Raw genomic sequence first — 18,749 nt, 5'->3', positions numbered from 1 at the left:
TTGCTATAAGCTTCCCTCTTCTCTCGTCACGCCCACACTCAGTCAGCAGATCGTTTCTTGTGCCACTTGACTCTCTCGCACCTGTTCTGTCTTCTCAGGCTTCAGGAAGCCTCGGCCCTTACTTGGACCACTGCAGTAGCCTCCTTAGGCTCCTAATTCCATCCCACAGCCTTCCCATCTCTCTCACACAAGCTTCCGGAAGAACATGCACACACACACACACACACACACACACACACACACACACACACACACACACACACGACCCTTTACTACGTGTTTATCTAAGTGTTGGAACACTTGGCCCCTAGCTGGTGATGCTGCTTCAGAGGCCATGCAACCTAGAGGAGGTGGTGCCTGAGTGGTGGATTACGTCACTAGGGGAAGACTTTTGGGGTTACAGCCTGGCTCTGCTTCCTGTCCTGCTGTCTGCTTCCTGATCCGGCCAACACACTAGAAGCTCCGCCCTAAGCCCCTGCTGCATTAGCTGAGCATCCACCATGCCTTTCCTTTGCCCATCTTCCCCATGGCACTGTGAGCCTGGTGAGGAAAGGAGCACCTTACTCTAGGCCCTGGCACTGTCCCCAGACCATGTGAGTGTCACATCATGGCGGTCACATGAGCCAGGCATGACCACGAGTCTAGATCATTAGTCTGTCTGATATCTGGTCTGTGTTCTTTACTGTGTTCTATTGCCTAGGAAACTGTTTAACTCCATCCCATTCAACGTTATCAGAAATTTGATGAGATGTCTCCCAGTTGCTTAGAAATAAGGGAAGTAAAATTACCCTTCCTGGCTATAAAGTATATAATAATTCTACCTCTAAGGGGATGAAGACTCAAGCCCAGACCTCACTTCCTAAAGAGAAAGTGGGCCAGAGGGGAGAGTTCCATACTTGCCTGTTAGCCACCTTTCTTTCCATCACTGTGACAAAATATCTGAGATAATCACCTTAAAAAGAGGAAAGGTTGGCCGGGCGTGGTGGCGCACGCCTTTAATCCCAGCACTCGGGAGGCAGAGACAGGCGAATCACTGTGAGTTCAAGGCCAGCCTGGTCTACAAAGCGAGTCCAGGACAGCCAAGGCTACACAGAGAGACTTTGTCTCAAAAAGCAAACAAAACAAGAGTAAAGGTCGGGACTAGAGAGATGGCTCCGCAGTTAAGAACACTAGCTGATTTTCCAGAGGATCCAGGTTCAATTCCCAGTACTCACGTGGCAGCTCACAACTGTCTGTAATTCCAGTTCCCAGGGCTCTGACACCCGCACACAGACCACACAGTCACAAGAATGCACAAAAAAATATAAAATATAAAAGTAAATAAATCACTCAAAAAAACTTTTAATGGAGAAAGGGTTTGTTCTGGCTTGTGGTTTGGGTAAGTCCATGGTCGCTTGGCCTCATTGCTTTGAGTCTGTGGCACGAACACATGGCAGCCAGAAAGCAAACAGAGACAAAAAGAGTCTCCCATTATCCCTGTCAATATGTCCCCGGTGGCCTAACTTCCCCCTTGCAGCCTCACCTACTAAAAGTTCTACCACTTCTCAGAGGGGCCTCTCTTTTCTTTAGCACATGGACTTTGTGGGACGTTCCAGATCCAGCCACTAGTACGGCTCTGTCCTCCCATTGTAAACAATTATTCTTGCACTTCTACGGTCCTCAGGGAAAACTATAAAAACCTCAGCATCCATCTTCCAATTGCACTTTTTTCCTTAGCTTCTAATGCTTTGTCCGAAAGGTGGCTTTTCTGCCTCTCGTCTGAAGAAGAGAGTGAATTCACTATCTAACACTTGGAGCTATGATCCCTGAAAAACATCGCTCATGTTCCACTGAGGCCGTTGTGTGTCACCAGCTAGATGCTCCAGTTGCACCTGCAGCTGAGGCACAGGCCAGTGAGTGGAGGCAGCCCTGAAATACTCAAATAGCAATTTTTTTTTCAGGTCAAGAATTGAAAATGTACTTATATAAGAATAAGCTTTGCAAGAGATAGAGAGAGGCAGTGCTCACTGTGTGTGTGTTAAACATTTCTCTTCAGCCATGCTCTGGAATCCTACACAGCCCTTCCCTACAGCATGCGGAGCCCCTGCCCTTCCAACCCCATCCAACGGCCAGCCTACCAGGGCAGCAACCCAATCAGCGACATCTGGGCAGTCCACGCCCTGCGGATTGTTGCTAAGTATCTGAAGAGGTATGTCACCACAAAGAGAAAGAGATGGGGCAGAAACTCATGAGCTGCTCTTAGGTGACAACAGACGTGCCTGATGCTGAAAGGTCTGATGACCAGATCAGTCACCTGTGACATCTGAAGGGCTCTGAGGAGAGGCCAGAGAAAAGTTGACCCCTTGGTCCAAAAAGGCAACGGTCTCAGAAGACAACTGAAGTTCCCAATGTATAAAGGATACAGATGAAATGAAAAGAGGTTTGCTCACCAAAACCCCCAGGTTAGCCAGACGTGATGGGTACACACCTATCGTTCCGTAACTTGGGAGTCTGATACAGGAGGATTGCCATGAGTTTGAGGCCAGTCAGTTAGTTAGTATTAGACCAGGCAGAGTTACAAAGCAAGACTTTTTCAAGCTGGCATGAGGGAGATGTCTGTGAGACTGGGAAAGATGAGGACCACACAGAAAGATGTTGACTGTGTCATCTGTACCCCCAAAAGGCACACAGAAGCAACCCATTGAGAAAGCTCACATGAACTAAAGTCAAGAAAAATAAAATGTAGATACTCAGGAGACAGAAAGTGTAAAAGGATTCCTGGAAGATTTTGAAAGATTTAAGAATACAAATACAATCTGGGTGTCCTGTCACACACCGGAAGTCCTGACTTCTGGAGACTCTGAAGCAGAGCATAGCAATTTGAGACCAGCCTGGGCAATGTAATAAGACTTCATATCTAAACACACAAATTTTAATTAAATAGTTTATTTATTTGTTTGTTTTTTGTGAGACAGGGTTTCTCTGTGTAGCCCTGGCTGTCCTGGAACTTACTTTTAGACCAGGTTGGCCTCGAACTAACAGAGATTCACCTGCCTCTGCCCCCCAAGTTCTGGGATTAAAGTAACAAGATTTCATATCTAAAAACAAACATTGTAATTAAATATTTGTTTGTTTGTTTTTGTTTTGTGAGACAGGGTTTCTCTGTGTAGCCCTGGCTGTCCTGGAACTTACTTTGTAGACCAGGCTGGCCTCAAACTCACAGAGATCCACCTGTCTCTGCCTTCCCCCCAAGTTCTGAGGTTGAAAGTATGTATCACCACTGCCCATCTTAAAATGTTTTCTTTGTTGTTTTGTTTTTTGAGACAAGGGTTTCTTTTATTTTTTATTTTTATTTTCTGTGCATTAGTGTTTTGCCTCCATGTATATCTGTGTGAGGGTGTTGCAGATCCCCTGCAAGTAGAGTTGAAGATGGTTGTGAGCTGCCATGTGGTTGCTGGGAATTGAAGCCAGATCCTCTGGGAAAGCAGCCAGTGCTCTTAACCTCTCAGCCATCTCTCTAGCTAAATATTTTAAAAGTTGATTAATCTTTAAATATTTTAAAGAATACAAATATATAAGTATCCATATTTACAGCCATTATTTATGTGAGAATAAATGGGAACTGACTCCTGAAACAGCAAAAACATACAGTTCCATTTGGATCAGTGTCACAAAGAGAAAGCTGGCTAGGCTGGCTGGCTTGGCCTGCAGGTAGCCTGGGGTGACAGGGCTCTGGGTGCCTTCTGAGAACATGTTCCCTCTCAGCCCATTCACACACATCAGGGTGACTGACACATGAAGAAGAGCAAAGCCCAGTTCCCTATAGCACCACTCACGGTGCAAGGTCAGGGCTTTGCTTCCGGGCACCATCCTGTCAGTAAGGGGCTGACAGAGGACCTATTCTGCCCTTGGTGAAATCGCTGGTGAGAAAAACACGCTTGCCTTCAGTTCCCACTGGGAAGACAAGGAGTTGTTTGAGCGGCCTGCCTAATTTTTCTTCCTGTTGAGTGACATTCCCCCTCCTCGCCTTTCCCTAAGGCAGATCTTTATTCAGAAGGAAATGCCAATGTTGGCGTGTTGCTACGTATTTATTTATATAATTCACAGGGCTGTCAATAATCCTGATGATCTGGAAGCAAGGTCTAGTATGCACCTGGCAAGTGCTTTTGCTGGCATTGGCTTTGGAAATGCTGGTGTTCATCTGTGGTGAGTGAGTGTGCAATATATTTTCTTAACTCAAACTACTGCCTCTAAATTTACATATATATATATATATATTTAAGGACAAGTGGAAATTTTTAAATATATTATACAAAGAAGGGATCTAAGATTCCCAAAAAATTTTCTTAATTGGAATTCAGTTTATTAGGTCATGGATTTCTTTTTTTTTTTTTTAATGATTTCTTATAACAGCTTTAAAAATGCCGTTTCTATATATACCATACAGTCTGATCATTTAAAATACATATAACTCAATGGCTTTTACTCTATGCACGAAGTCCTACAACCATTAGTTTTAGAACATTTTATTACTCCTGTTTAAAAAAAAAAAATATCCCACGTTCTCAGTTACTTCTCACCCCTCCCTCAATGCTTAGAAGCCACAGAACAACTTTCCATCTCTTTGGAATTCTCCATTTTGGGTGTGTCATGGACGTGAAATCACGTGGTCCTCTGTGTCTGCCGTGTTTTACTTAGATGCTGTTAGATGCTTCATGGTCACTCGTGTGTGAGCACTTCACCTCTTTTTACTGCCAAGTAATATTCTTGCATTTGGAGAAACCACATTTTATTTGACCTGATACCGGTTGGTGGACATTCGTTGTTATGAATCATGTCCTGTAACACGTTTTTGTGGGCGCTTTTTTTTTTTTTTAATTTCCCTTACTTGATACAAATTAATGGAACTTCTGGATCTGTGGTAATTTTGTATTAATTTTTTTAGAAACCATCACTCCTTTAGGGCTTACACCATTTTTCATTCACACCAGCATTAGATGAGGGTTATTGTGATTTGTAATGTAAACTCTCACATGCAGGATCTTTCCTTGATCACTCACACACAAAAGAGAAAGGGAACAAATCAGAACTTGGTAATAGTCCCAAGTTAGTCTTTGACTGAACCTTTATTGAAATAGAGCCTTAAAGCAGAAAAAAAGAAAGAAAGAAAGAAAGAAAGCGCTGAGCCATAAGAGGAAGGCTTCGCTGGCATGCAAGGCAGTGGTGAGCATCAAGCTCTGCAGCAAGGGAGCATGAATTTATTATACCAAAGCAAGTAAGTGAGATGTACTAGAGCCCAAAATGTTTAGGCCCCTTGGCCCACTATTTCACTGTTAGGAATCTAGCCTAAATAAATACTCATGGTGTGTGCAATAGGTTTCCTTATAAAGATGTTCACTTAAGTGTAATTTATAATTGAAAATTTTGGATGCCAGTTTGATTTCCAATAGTTATTACTCAACTAATACACAACACTTGAAGAATAAAGTCAAGTCGTTAAGAATAATATTTAAGGCAAATTTATATAGGGATGTATTCATAAAGGGTATTATGTAACACCAGGCACAATAGCTCACACTTGTAACCCCAACACTTATGAGGTAGAGGCAGGAGGATCAGGAGTTTAAGGTCATCCTCAAGCACATAGCCATGTTGAGACCAGCTTGGCCTACATGAGACTCAGTCTTAAAACAAGCAGAAAGAATGTTAGGCTACAAAAGCAATGAGAGATGGCTCAGCTGTTTAGAGATCAACATCTGCTCTTCCAAATGACCCAGGTTCAATTTTCAGCACCCATGTGGCAGTCTACTGCCCTCTACAGCTCCAGTTCCAGGTGGTCAAATGCCCTTTGCTGGCCTCCATGGGCACTGCAGGCATGGAGTACGCAGACATAGATCCAGGCAAAACACACAAACACATAGAATGAAAAAGGAAGAAAAAAATGTAGAAACTACATGTTCAGTATGATAATAAATTAAATATATGCATAAAATGGCTAGAAGGAAAGGGAATATGAGTTATTTTATTTTGTACAAGAAACATATACAACTATTAAAAACAAAGTTTTTAAGTGTTGCTGTAGAAATGCCTTCGAAAGCTACATGAACCCTAATACTTCTTGAAAGCATACTAAGCAAGAATTTTCTGATTCCAAGAAAGGTAAAGTCTGTTTTAAAGGATCCAGTAACTCAAAGAAGCAGTAGCTCCCAATTTATCTCATGCAAGATGTCTGAGAATAGGGGCTGGAGAGATGGCTCAGTGGTTAAGAGCACTGTCTGTTCTTCCAGAGGTCCTGAGTTCAATTCCCAGACACCACAAAGAGGCTCGTAATCATCTATAATGAGATGTGGTGTCCTCATCTGACATGCAGGCATATATGCAGGCAGAACACTATATATGTGACAAAAAAAAAATCTCTCTTTTTTTTTTAAAGATGTTTGAGAACTTTTGGATAAATACTTGTATAATTCTTCAAAAATACTTGTCATTAAATCTTTTGCAGTCCTCCAGTAGTCCATATTAAAAGGATGAGCCCATTTTGCTCATGTTAAGCATTTCATTTTTGCGATATCAGTTGTGAATATTATACATTAACTTGTTACAATATTTATATTCTGAACCATCTATTAAACTACAATGTTTTTCTATTTGTTCCCTAAAAGTTCAAAAGGATATAAAGTTTCTGTTTTCTGGTAAAAGCACGGACCCACTGTGGGCTGGAGAGTGGTTGGTTCAACCAGTAGAGTGCTTTCTGGGGCAAGCATGAGGACCGGAGTTCGGATCCTAGCACTCACATAAAAATCTGAAGCTGAGCACGGCCACAACTACCTGTAACCCCGGCATGATGAGACGCAGAGTCTCCGGGGCTTGATGCTGCCAGCCTAGCCCTAGATTCAAACCCTGTCTCAAGGGAATAAAGAAAAGAAAGAATAGTAGAGCAGGACACCCAACGTCCTCTTCTGCCCTGAGCTTGCGCACAGACTTGCAACGGTTAAAAAGCAGGAAAAGAAAAGTCAGTTAAATAGAACTGATTAACTTAGCTTCTCGGGCTAGACTAGTCCTTCATAATTCAGCACCATTAATACACAACATTTGAAACAGTCCGTCGACTGTTTGCAGAACGTATCACGAGTGGATCCTGCTTGCATATTATCCAATGCGTCCAACTCTTTGATCACTGGAGTCTGATCGTTTCAGAGGTTTTGTTAATGACTTCAGTAAACTTGGAGAGCGTCACAGTATTATCTCCGCACCCAAGAAACACATCATGTAGAGCTCTGTGAGGTGCACACACAATACAGTCCAGAGATGTGAGGGGCACTCCTGTAACAACGTCTGTGTTATTGAACTCTGATATCTGTGTGTGGACAACAGATTATTCTTTTTTTCTTTTCCAGCCATGGCATGTCTTACCCAATTTCAGGTTTAGTGAAGACATATAAGGCCAAGGAATACAATGTGGATCACCCTTTGGTGGTAAAATATATAAATATATATATTTAATAATAAATTACTCAATTAAATCTTATAATTGTTACTATTTCTATATTTGTCAGTGGGGGTGGGGATGAACTGGGAAGAACCCTGCCACTAAGGTGCACCCACCCCACACTGCTCAGAGCACTCTCCTGTTGTGGCTAGAGGCTTGACAAGGAACAGCTGCTCTGTCCATCTCTCCTCAGCCCCATGGCCTTTCTGTGGTGCTCACATCTCCAGCAGTATTCACCTTCACAGCCCAGATGTTTCCGGAGCGGCACCTGGAGACGGCAGAAATACTAGGTATAAACCATCACTCACAAATCTGTGGCCCTCCAAGGTGTACTGTTTCCTGGGAATACTAACAAAAGTTGTCACTGTGGAGTTTAGCTCAGTGATAAAACGTCAGTGACTTGTCTAAAACCCCAGACAGCACTTAAACAGTTTTAGGCTTCTAAGGATCTGCAATGAAATGGGGACCCTAATATTGCTTCTATTAAGTATGTCCTGGTGCTATTTGTTCTGGGATCACCTCTTTGAAAAAAAAAAAAGTGCCACTTGGCACACAAATAATGGTCTCACTGAGTTTTGCTCTGCAGAGCCACTGATAAAATGAATCAAGAAAGCAGTAGTAACCTCCCAATCACAGAGTCGCTAAACAAGAAACAAAAGCAATTCTGAATGAGCAAGCTGTTTGCCACCCTGTAGCCTCTCCAATAAGATGTCACTGTGCCTTTCGACTCTTACAGAAAAAATATATATATATATATTTATATATAAAATTATATATATAACCGTAGTAAGAGGTTAAAAAAAAAAAACAACTTAGTGTGTTTCTGAAACAAGAACTCTTTTTTTTTTTTCAGGTGACTTGGAGAACTTGATTAACTTGTAAAACATCCTATTCCCTTACTTGCTGAGGGTGGAAAGAGAAAGGCTGTAATGAAAACGCAATTCTTCATTGTGCTCTCGTAGCTTGAGCCGTTGGAACGATTATCCCCAAGGAGGCAGGCAGGACTGACCGCAGACATCCTCCCACAGGGCTGCTGCCCCCGGGCCGCCCCCTTGCACACCAGTCCTTTGTGTGCCCCACGGGCTCCAGGTGCTGTGCTGTGAATGTTAATGTCAGAAGCCCAGGACTTCAAGCCAAACCCAGGCTTCAGTTTGCAGTTGTGCCCTAGGAACACACTGACAGCGATACTAGGGGCCTGTATCCTTTTCCCTTTAGGGAGGGGAATGTGGCCATGCTGGGGCAAAGGTCTGGCCTTTGTAAATAAGCAGATGGTAAAAAAAATTAGAGGGGAGAGGGGCCCAAAACTGTAGGCTAGATCTACTATAAATGGAAAAAAAAAAACCACTTAGTGAATTTACAGGGCATATTCCAGGCAGCACGGACTTTACTAGAAGGCAGATCCTCTAGTGAGATCCTCTAGTGAGAAGAACTCAGGGTTTTCTTCTTAATTGATTAAGAATTTCAGTGCTGTCCTATATTGCCAGTTAAATATATTGATTCTCTATGAAATCTTAGGTTTTTTTTCTTAGCTAGACCAGTTCTTTTTTTCTTTTTCCCATCCTCTCTCTCTCTCTCTCTCTCTCTCTCTCTCTCTCTCTCTCTCTCTCTCTCTCTCTCTTTTTCCCCCCTAAAAATACTTCATAGGAAAGCCTAGAAGTTTGTACAGTGTGTTCAATGGCAGCCATCCCAGGATCAGAAAACTGTAACACCATATCCTGTGTCACGCCTCTCACCTAATCTGCTCTTAGCTGCTGCTGGGTATGGCAGACCGATCTTTCCAGGCCCGGTTTACTTTTCATCCTGTTGCTCTCCACCTGGCCTGTATCTGCTTCTGTTTACCTTTTCCTGGAACTAAAGCGGCAGCTCTGACTCTCAGAGAGGGAAGAGGCCTAGATCTGACTTACAGCATGCTGCGGTGAAAGGGGGTGGGCAGCTTCCCTCCCTTGTAGGCATTTTGTTTACAGGTCCTCCAATGCTACCTCCGCTTGCAGAATGCTAGCCTTGTGGGCAGCTCAGGTGGTCCACTTAGATGGGCGATGGGGTGGGTGCTAAGGAAGGGTGGGAAAACCTGGTCCCTTCCCCCTGGGAATTTGCACACTGCTCTGCCTGAGAACAGAACCCAGTGCCTTTTCCAGACTGGCATCTCTGTTATTGTTTATGCTTTGAGTCATGAAACTTCTGGCCTTACAAATCTCCAAACCCTGGCAACCGTCTTCGCATCATTATCTCCACAGGGAGTAGTACTCCCTGAGTCCTGGTGTTCTTTGTCCTGCCCAGCTGCAGCTGAGACATTTATTAAAAGGACAATCCCCTGTCCTTTGGCAACATGGACCAAAAAAAAAATTTTTTTAAGATATAAAGAGGAAACCTTTCTTTCCCCAGTCACACATAACAGAGTTTTGTCCTTTTATTTTCTTCCCTTTTTTGGTGGTCAACGTATGGCGTTTGTAGTTCTATGTCCTTACCTAAGGCTGATTGCAAAAGCCTTATGTTTTTCTGTGCTGCTGTTAGAAAAGACATTGAATGCGCACACCTCTAGCTGTCAATAAATGACAAGCCCTGAAAGCCATATAAGCTCTGCCCCCTACAAATGTGTCATCCCTTCATCCTGGCACAAGCCGTCTTTCCTGCCCTCTCTCTCTGTTCAGCACCTCTTTTCTTGGCTTTGTCACTCTACTCCTCACCACAAAAGTGGGGGGAGGGGGGCAGGGAGGAACCAGAGTCCCCAGTCTGCTTGTCTTAAAGAGCTGTTGGCTCTTCAGCCTGACCTTGCCAGTGTGTCATGCGTGGGCATGACCACTGATTACAGAAGCATCTCAGGGACTCCTAGTGGTGCCTTGGACCTCAGTGTTTGGGGGTGGCATCATGTACAAATTACATACCCAGCTGGTATTGTAACTGAGCTACACCTGGAAGCTACATCTGTCTATTGCTATGGTCTGAACTTGTCTTCCAGGAGCTGATATCCGCACTGCTAGGATCCAAGATGCTGGGCTTGTGTTGGCAGATACCCTCCGAAATTTCCTATTTGACCTAAATGTTGATGATGGTCTCTCGGCCCTTGGCTACTCCAAGGATGACATCCCTTCACTGGTGAAAGGAACACTGCCCCAGGTAAGAGTCACACCACGACCTTCATGCTTGCCAAGCACAAGAGCCACAGGGGACCACAATCAGGTCTCCTCGTGGTCTTGCAGCAACCCTCACCACCAGTAGAGAACCCACAGTGAAAAACTAGCCTGGCCCCCGTGCCTTTATGCTTGTCCATAAATCATGGCAAAACTAAAAGGATCCTTTATGAACTGCCAAACTGCCAAACTGACATGAGCTATGGAAGCCTCTGCCTTCCCTACATCGCTCCTGTTTCAGAAGTCCGCTGCAAGACGGTGCAAAACCATTTCAAAAGGACCACCGATGCGATTTTCCACCATAAAACATCACAGATTCCAACTGTTCTGTGGAATACAGCATCGCTTTTAAGTTGAAACTATTCGGAGTTCGCATTGGAAACATTTGGGGGCGTTGTATATATTTCACGCACATCTGTGTCCCTCTGCGCCTTATTTTATTCACTTAAATTTTGCTGAAAAGTGTGAACTAAATCACTCCCATTTATAACATAGAATCGTTATGGATTAAAAAAAAAAAACTCTGTCTCACAAGAACCACATGAAGATGTGGTCTGTTTGGACCTCTCTGGAGCTGGTCCACCCGGATTGTAATAGGCAATGATCCTGATTTATTGCAATTTACCATAAAGTAGTGGGGCTCAGATCCTGGGTCAATGGACCACACCATGCTTACCACTCCCAGTGTGCTCCCCAAGTCTTCTTTGTCAATGGGGTGAAGGGTTGGGAGGTGGGGGTCTGTGAGTGGCTAATGCTGGACAAAAGAGCCCCATGGTGATTCCAGCTCTCCTGCTTTCCTTATTGACAGCTTGCTTACCAGAAAGAGTGGTGCCTTTTCCTCACCCCACTCCAGGAAAGCAAGGGCTCAAACTAGTACCTTCTTGCCCACTCTATCTTTGATCAGACTGTTGACCTCACCACTCACAGAAGATGCCTGTACAGTTTTAGCTCACACGTTCATATGTCCACAGAAGCAATGTAGGGAACAGCAGTGAACAAAGTAATTTGAGGCAACAGGGAGTAGGGAACCTCAGTGAGCTGGAAAACAATGACCCATGTAATTGGATGAGCAGCCTTTATATTATAATTAAGTATAAATTTAGGTTCCTGTGTGAGTAATTTAAAAGTTTCCACCTTTTAAGAAAATCATCAACTGGGTCCTTAATGCACCCAGTTCCGTGGCCTCTCAGTATACTAATGAAATATGGCCCATGAACCACTAGTTTCTCTGACTTAGATTCAAGCCCAGCAGATCCAATTGTATCTAACAGTGTAAATGAGTGAGAAAAACAGTGTCTTGAGATGGAGCATTGATGCCAAACCAATCCATACTTGCAGCCTGTTGAGGCAAATGTAAGAGCTTGTAGAGCTATTGTAGTTGTTTTGTTCAAGCCTAGAGACCTGCTTTGCCCCTTCCTCTTTGGCTGCACCCAGCACCAAACATGCTGGCAACCAACCATTGGCTGGCAAATGGTTGGCATGTTGAATGAATCACACCTGCAGCTTCTCCTCCTAAAGCCTTCTGCCCAGGTGAGCGAGTGGCTTGGTGTTAGCTAAGACTGAGTGAAACCAAGGCAGCCATGAAAGCCTGTCCATGAATTCCAGAGCCACCATGATTTTAATGTGGCTTCTGGCTTCATGGCATTGTTTCAGGGATACGGTCTTTTCTGAAGTTTATCCCAGGACCATTTCAAAAATAAGAATTTCTTAGACCAGTGAGGTGATTGGGCAGGTAACGGTGCTTGCTGCTAAAACAGGATGACTTGAGTACTCACATGGTAGAGGAAACTGGCTCCCACAAGTTGTCCTCTGGCCACCACACACGTACCATGGGGCACATAATAAATAACAATGTGATTTTTTTAAAATTAAAATATGACTTTTCTTACTTCCAAGCATTATTGTGCTAGTTGGTTTTTGTAACATGGCACTAACTGGACTCATCAGGGAAGCGGAGACCCCAGCTGAGGATGTGCCTCCATCAGAGCAGCCTGTGCTCTTGTTTATAGGGATTAGTGACGTGGGAGGACCCATCTCACGGGGAGTGGTGATACTGCTACCCCTGGGCAGCTGAGCAAGCCACAGAGAGAACAAGCCAGTAAGCAGCACCCGGTTGTTCTCTGCTTCAGTGCCTGCCTTGACTTCGCTTAGTGATAAACTATAACCTGTAAATCAATTCAAAACAACAACAACTCTCCTCCCAAAGTTGCTTTGGAGCGTGGTGTTTATCTCATGGCAACCAACACCAAACTAGAACAGAAATTGGTACCAGAGAATGTGGTATTGTGGTGATAGACATAGATATATTGTTTTGAGAGTTTTGTAGAAGGATCTGAGGACTTTGGACTTGAGGCCACTGAGTCCTCAGGGCTTACAAAGCTCTCGTGGGAGCTTGCAATGTTAGAGAGAGAGGCGGATGATGGAGCACTGGCTCACGGAGTTTCAGGGGGAAGACAGGCCATTTGGTTGCCATTTTGAAGTAAGACTCTGTGGCTTCTGGTTAGCTGGGACTGAAAAATCAGCTTTGATTAATCAGAGACCAACAGCACTGAGAGATCTTCTGGGATGTATTTCCTGAGGGCCAGCACACAGAATCTGTGGTCCAGAGGGGGCCAAGGCTGCCTCTTAAGCTGGTAGCCAAACTTGGTTATATGTAAGAGTCTCCCACGAGGTACTGATTTTGGCAGCATGAAAGCAAGCCAGGAAACAGCACTCCTCTGCGGTCACTGCGTCAGATCCTGCCCTTAGGTGCCTGCCTTGCGTTCCTGCCCTGACTTCTCTCAGTGTCAGACTGCAGCCTGGGGAGCTGTTAAGGTGAAATAAGCCTCCCCCTACCCCAAGGTGGATTTGGTCAGTGTTTTATCACAGCAGCAGAGATCTGCCACTAGAACAGAAGTAACTTGTAGGTGAAGAACTGGCGTACATGTTACAGGAATGTGGTGGCAACCTCAGAATTTTACACACACAGTGGGCCAATCTTCACTCATTAATATCTATCAGATTTAATGTAGTAGGATATGCTGGCTCCTGCAAAGAGCCTTTGCCAGAAAGGTTGTTTAATATGGTTTGTATTTGATAAAGGCTCTTTTATGTTCAGCAGTCAGGGGTCAGTTTTCTCTAGAAGGAACGAGCAGGCCAGTATTCTTAACCAAACACTGCAGCCCGTGCGAGTGGCAGCAAATGCACACAGAGGCTTCCAACTGCATGGCCCAGCTGCAGAGGGAGTGGGCAAGAACAAATTAATCCTCAGAGCTGGATTTCTGAAACCTCTGGAAAGAAACATTTACATTTCAAATCAAAACATTTCATTACTGGGGAGAGCTGTCTGCCCAAGTGAGCACTCCCACGCTTGGTAGACGGACCAGCTGAAACAGTGCTATTTTATGAATGTGCTAAAAGTAGAAATGTTTTTTTCAGCGCCCGTGTTAATCAGTCGTTCTTTGGTCTTCCTGTCTGTAAATAATAGCACATTGTTCAACACATCTTCATTCTGAAATCGTTGGACTTTTATATGGCGTAGGATCAGACGCTTTGTCTGTATTTGCCCAATCACTGGGGCCAGAAATGTGAAAGGGAAAGCTAGCAAAGGCTTGGGCTCAGCTGCCCCTGGACGTCCAGGACAGATCGTGGTGAAAGACTCTGAGCTCGTCAGGGGACCCTTCTTTGTTGTAACGAGATGTCTCTGGCCGTAACACACACTGAAATTCAGCTCTTCATCCTGCCACAAACCAGATAGATAGATAGATAGATAGATAGATAGTAAAGAGATAGAAGATAGATAGATGATAAATAGATATAGATAGATTAATTATAAGAAATAGATGACAATTGCTTTCAAATAGATGATAAATAATCAGATAAGGCATAAAGATAGGATAGATAATAGATATGTAGATAAATGACAGATTGATAAATAACTATTAACAAGATCTGCTAGAATATAAAAATCTTGCCTTTGTATCATTCATATTTACCAGCATTTTCTTCCACTTTCTCCAAGATATCATTCATCCTCATTTTTATTTTTAACTGTAGTAAAGTAACATTAATGTATCATTTTAATAACTTTTATGTGTATAGTTCAATGCTATTTAACACACCCACAGTAAACCATTATCCACTGTAGAACTTTTTTCAGCACCCCAAGTAGCTCTGCGCCCACCAAACAACAACTGTCCTGTTGCCTTTCTCACAGCCTGCTTCTCACAGTAGCTCCAGATCTATTTCCTGTCTCTAAAAGTGCCTACGCTAGGCAACCCATGTACGTGGAACCGTGCACTGTCAATCCTTCTGTGACTGGTTTATTTTACCTTAATGTGTTGACCAGTGTTGTAGCATGTGTCAAACCCTGCTCCTGTTTACAGCTGAGTAATATTTCCTTGTGTGGATACACCACAGTTTGCTTATCCATTTCATGTATGTGTTAAAAGACACTTAGGTTGGTTCCACCTCTGGCTGTTTTGAACACTGGTGTGCAAGTGTCTGCTTGCATCCCTTCTTTCAGTGTTTTTGGAGTAAATATCTATGAATAAAACAGCTAACTCCTGTGCTAATCTTGTTTGGTTTGGTTCGTGTGAGACAGGATCTCACTATGTAAGCCAGGTTTACCTTGGTGATCTCCACTATCACTTGCCAAGTGCCGGGATTTCCAACTTGTGCTTCCAATCTCAGCCCAGTCTTTAGCTTTCTGATGCACTGGTAAAATTCTTCCATAGTGTCTGCGCCACTTACATTCCTATTAACAACACAAAGGGTTCCAGCCCTATTCATCATCGCCAGCACTTGTTAGTTTCCATTATTTCTATGATAGCCATCCAAGTGGTGTGGAGTGGATTAGATTTGCGCCCCCACTACAGGCTAAGACTACCGGCCATCTTGTCCTGTGCCTAGGCACCAGTTATATATTTTTGCTTTGGAGAAATGTTCATTCAAGTCTGCTGCTGATTTTCTGGATTGGTCCATTTGGTATTTTTGCCCTCGTGCTCTAAGAATATTTATATTCTGAACATTAATATATCACATGTACTGTTCATATGTTCCTTCAAGGGTTTTAGGGCTTATGCCTGGGGCTTGCCTTTTTTTCTCCTTAGGAGAGACAAGCATCTGCATCTGCGAGTGAGGTGTAAGGAGTTTCAGGTGATGACCACTAGTGGGATGGAGAGCCTGAGTAATGAGCTAGAGAGAAATCCCATGGGGAGAATATGGAGGGAACTCCAGTGAGGGTAGTCAAGTGTCTTGTGTGACACGCCCAATCCAGACATGGCAACTAGGAAAAGGATGGAGAGAAAGGCTAAAATGTAAGAGGGCTGATGGACCTGGGTCTGGTGGCGTGAACCTGTAACACCAGCACTCAGGAAGCAGGGGCAGAAGGATCAGTAGTACAAGCCTGTGGTGAACTCTGAGTTTGAAGCTACTCTGGGCTACACAGGGACTCCGTCTCCAGCAAACTAGCAGGAGAAGTGAGCCAGTGGGAGAGGGGGAGCTGAGAAGCAGGCAGAATGGGGAGGCATCAGACATCACAGGTTTGTTTGTTTGCTTGTTGAGAATAAATCCCTTGTATCCATCCCAAAATAGCCTCAAATTTGATATGTAACCGAGGATGGCCTTGAATTGTTGACCCACCTGCAGTGGGAGCCACCATACCTAGACTCTGTTGTACTGAAAATGGAATCCTGGGCTTCTTGCATGCTAGGCAAGTACTCTTCTGAGCTAAAAGGCAGCCCCATGATTTTGTTCTCATCACAAAAGGAAGTTATCCCGAATTTGTGCGTTCAGGTCTCTGCTTGCGGGGGGTAAAGGAGATCTGGCGACTGTCGAGAGAATAACCACTAGAGGGCGATAGTGGAGCAAAAATTGGAAACAACCCACTGCGGGACTCTGTTGGTAGGACAGGGGCATGGTGATGCCTCTGAGATAAGAGTGTGGTGCAAGGGGACATAGCTCATCTTGAAGCTTGGTCTGAAAGACTTGCTGACAAACTGAAATTTCAGGTCAAGGGAACCTTCATGTAAAGATATACTTGAGATTTTTTTTTTTTTTGGTCTGACCTGAAATAAGGAAAATTGGAGGGCTGAGCAGAGTCAACAGTCTGTCCTGTATGTGTGACCTGTCAGATGCCAAGATCCCCTCTGCCTACCACCTTCATTAACTCAACAACTTATTGTTGATAACACAGTTGCTGCATGTTAAGTGCTATGATGAAGATGGCCAGAGCATAAACACAGCTGCCCTTCTGTCTTCCCGTGCTTGCCTGCTAACAGGATATACACCAAACCCATGCTTACCACAAGAAAACGGAGCCCACAAGAGTTTGTGTTTGTTCCTTTTGTCTGGGTGGCAGGTGACCATCATCTTTTAGTCCTATGGCTCCTAAAGGGCTGTAGAGCCATTGAGAGAACACACAGCCATAGGATGTTGACATCGCCAGCTCCACCCACAAAAATCACTGGAGAAATTAAACAGACTAGTTTGGAAAAGTAAATATAAAACTTTGGCCAATAAGGGAAAAAAAAAAACGAATTCCTTGTTTCACATAGCCTGAACAGTCATGTCCTGCAGAAAGTCCTTTTAGCTGTGTCTTAAAAGCAAGCCCTGAAGTAAGTGGCCTTGAGCAAGGAAAAGCAGTTACATTTCTCTTAGCGTTGCTGCACTGTCCTTACCAGGCACAGACTCTCTGTGCAGCGACAGCTGGCAGCGGCTGTTGACTGGCCCACTTTGATCGGTGTACAGGCTGGGTTGGTTTTGGACGTTTGAGCAGAAGATGACTCATAAAAAAGTAGTTCTTGATAAATGAGAGTTGAGAATTAACCAAGACCATTCAAGGAATATGACTTGGGACCTGAGGGTGCGGGGGGGGGGGGGGTTTGTTGTTGTTGTTTGTTTGTTTGTTTGTTTTTGTTTTTGCTCATCTTGTTTTGAACCAGAATCTTTCTATATAGTTGGACTTGAATTCATGACCCTCCTGACCTGCCTCTCAAGTACTGGGCTATAGGAATGTATTAACACGCCAAGATATTTCCATGGGATATATTGAAAACATGTAGCCATTGTCCCTAATGACCAAGCTGATTTACATAACCACATAGCATTGGCAAACTATTGTTCCCAAGCCCCAGATAATTCCTTTTATTTAATGTTTCAGGAAAGGGTAACGAAGCTTGCACCCCGTGCCCAGTCCGAAGAGGATTTGTCTGCTTTGTTTGAGGCATCGATGAAACTGTACTAATTACCATTTATTGGGAAGAAGCACCATTGGCCCTGGCAACAGGTTACAGGGAGAAGACGTTGATCAGGCTCCACCTTTGTCTTTTTATCTCCACACTTAATTTAAATGTGATATGATTCTATCCTTTGGGAGAGTCCTTGGTGTTCAATCTGTAAAACCAATGGGCCACACCCCAGGGGTCGGTGTTCCTGCCCCAAACCCTGCTTCACATTCTGCCTCTCAGTCCATGTGCCAAACGGACCAAAACTGTCCACCAAATGCATAAATATGTGTAGCCTATGTCTAGACACTTCAGGATCTAGAGATTTATCCTAAAGAACTACTAGCATTAGTGTGCAAAGAAATATGATAAGGATGTCTGACAGCACTATTTGGGTAATAAAAATTAAAATGATCTAAATATTCATGTATACATTCTAATATAGGACATGGTAGATTAATAAAGATGAAGTAAATCTCTTGGAAATATGTCTGTTTCATAAAGGATGTTGGCAGAAAACAGGTGGCAGAAAAGTTATATAATGGTGTACTTAACTCTTCAACTATATATAAATGTATCTGTATAGAGAAAAGTTAACAGATCAAAATAATAAAAGATATCAGGAAACTGGAGGAATAGAAAACAAAGGTGAAATGTGCACTTAGTGTTTTATGCATTCAGGTTTCTTCTAAGGTACTGAGGTTAGAACCCAGGGTCTTGCACACGTTAGGCTATGACCTACCATGGAGCAGCATCCTCAGCTCTTGGCGTTTAAAGCAGCCAGAATAGGGAGGCATCAGACATCACAGGTTTGTTTGTTGGCTTGTTGAGAATAAATCTCTTGCATCCATCCCAAAATAGCCTCAAATTTGATATGTAACTGCAGTTTAAGACCTGCCTTCAACTTTCTACGTAGCCAAAGCTGCTCTTGAATCTTGGGTCTTTTTA

At 43.7% G+C, this 18,749-nt stretch overlaps 1 protein-coding gene across 3 annotated transcripts in view; it reads left to right on the top strand.

Annotated features, from left to right (window-relative positions):
• The window catches only part of ADHFE1 (alcohol dehydrogenase iron containing 1), a 32,518-nt gene extending 14,231 nt beyond the window's left edge, over positions 1-18,287 (top strand). For 2 of the 3 annotated variants that reach the window (XM_084785539.1, XM_084785541.1), the window contains 6 exons: positions 2,036-2,188; positions 4,087-4,185; positions 7,377-7,455; positions 7,662-7,758; positions 10,425-10,582; positions 17,738-18,287. In XM_084785539.1, the coding sequence (XP_084641665.1) occupies positions 2,036-2,188; positions 4,087-4,185; positions 7,377-7,455; positions 7,662-7,758; positions 10,425-10,582; positions 17,738-17,821 (670 nt within the window). In that variant the 3' untranslated portion in view covers positions 17,822-18,287. The remainder of the gene's footprint in view (positions 1-2,035; positions 2,189-4,086; positions 4,186-7,376; positions 7,456-7,661; positions 7,759-10,424; positions 10,583-17,737) is intronic. The other variant, XM_084785540.1, reaches the window with a different exon arrangement.
• Positions 18,288-18,749: the final 462 nt, after the last annotated feature.

The sequence above is a fragment of the Acomys minous genome, assembly GCF_964271855.1.
Source record: "Acomys minous genome assembly, chromosome: 1".
NCBI classification, from domain to species: domain Eukaryota; kingdom Metazoa; phylum Chordata; class Mammalia; order Rodentia; family Muridae; genus Acomys; species Acomys minous.
This window is presented reverse-complemented; position numbering and strand designations above follow the sequence as displayed.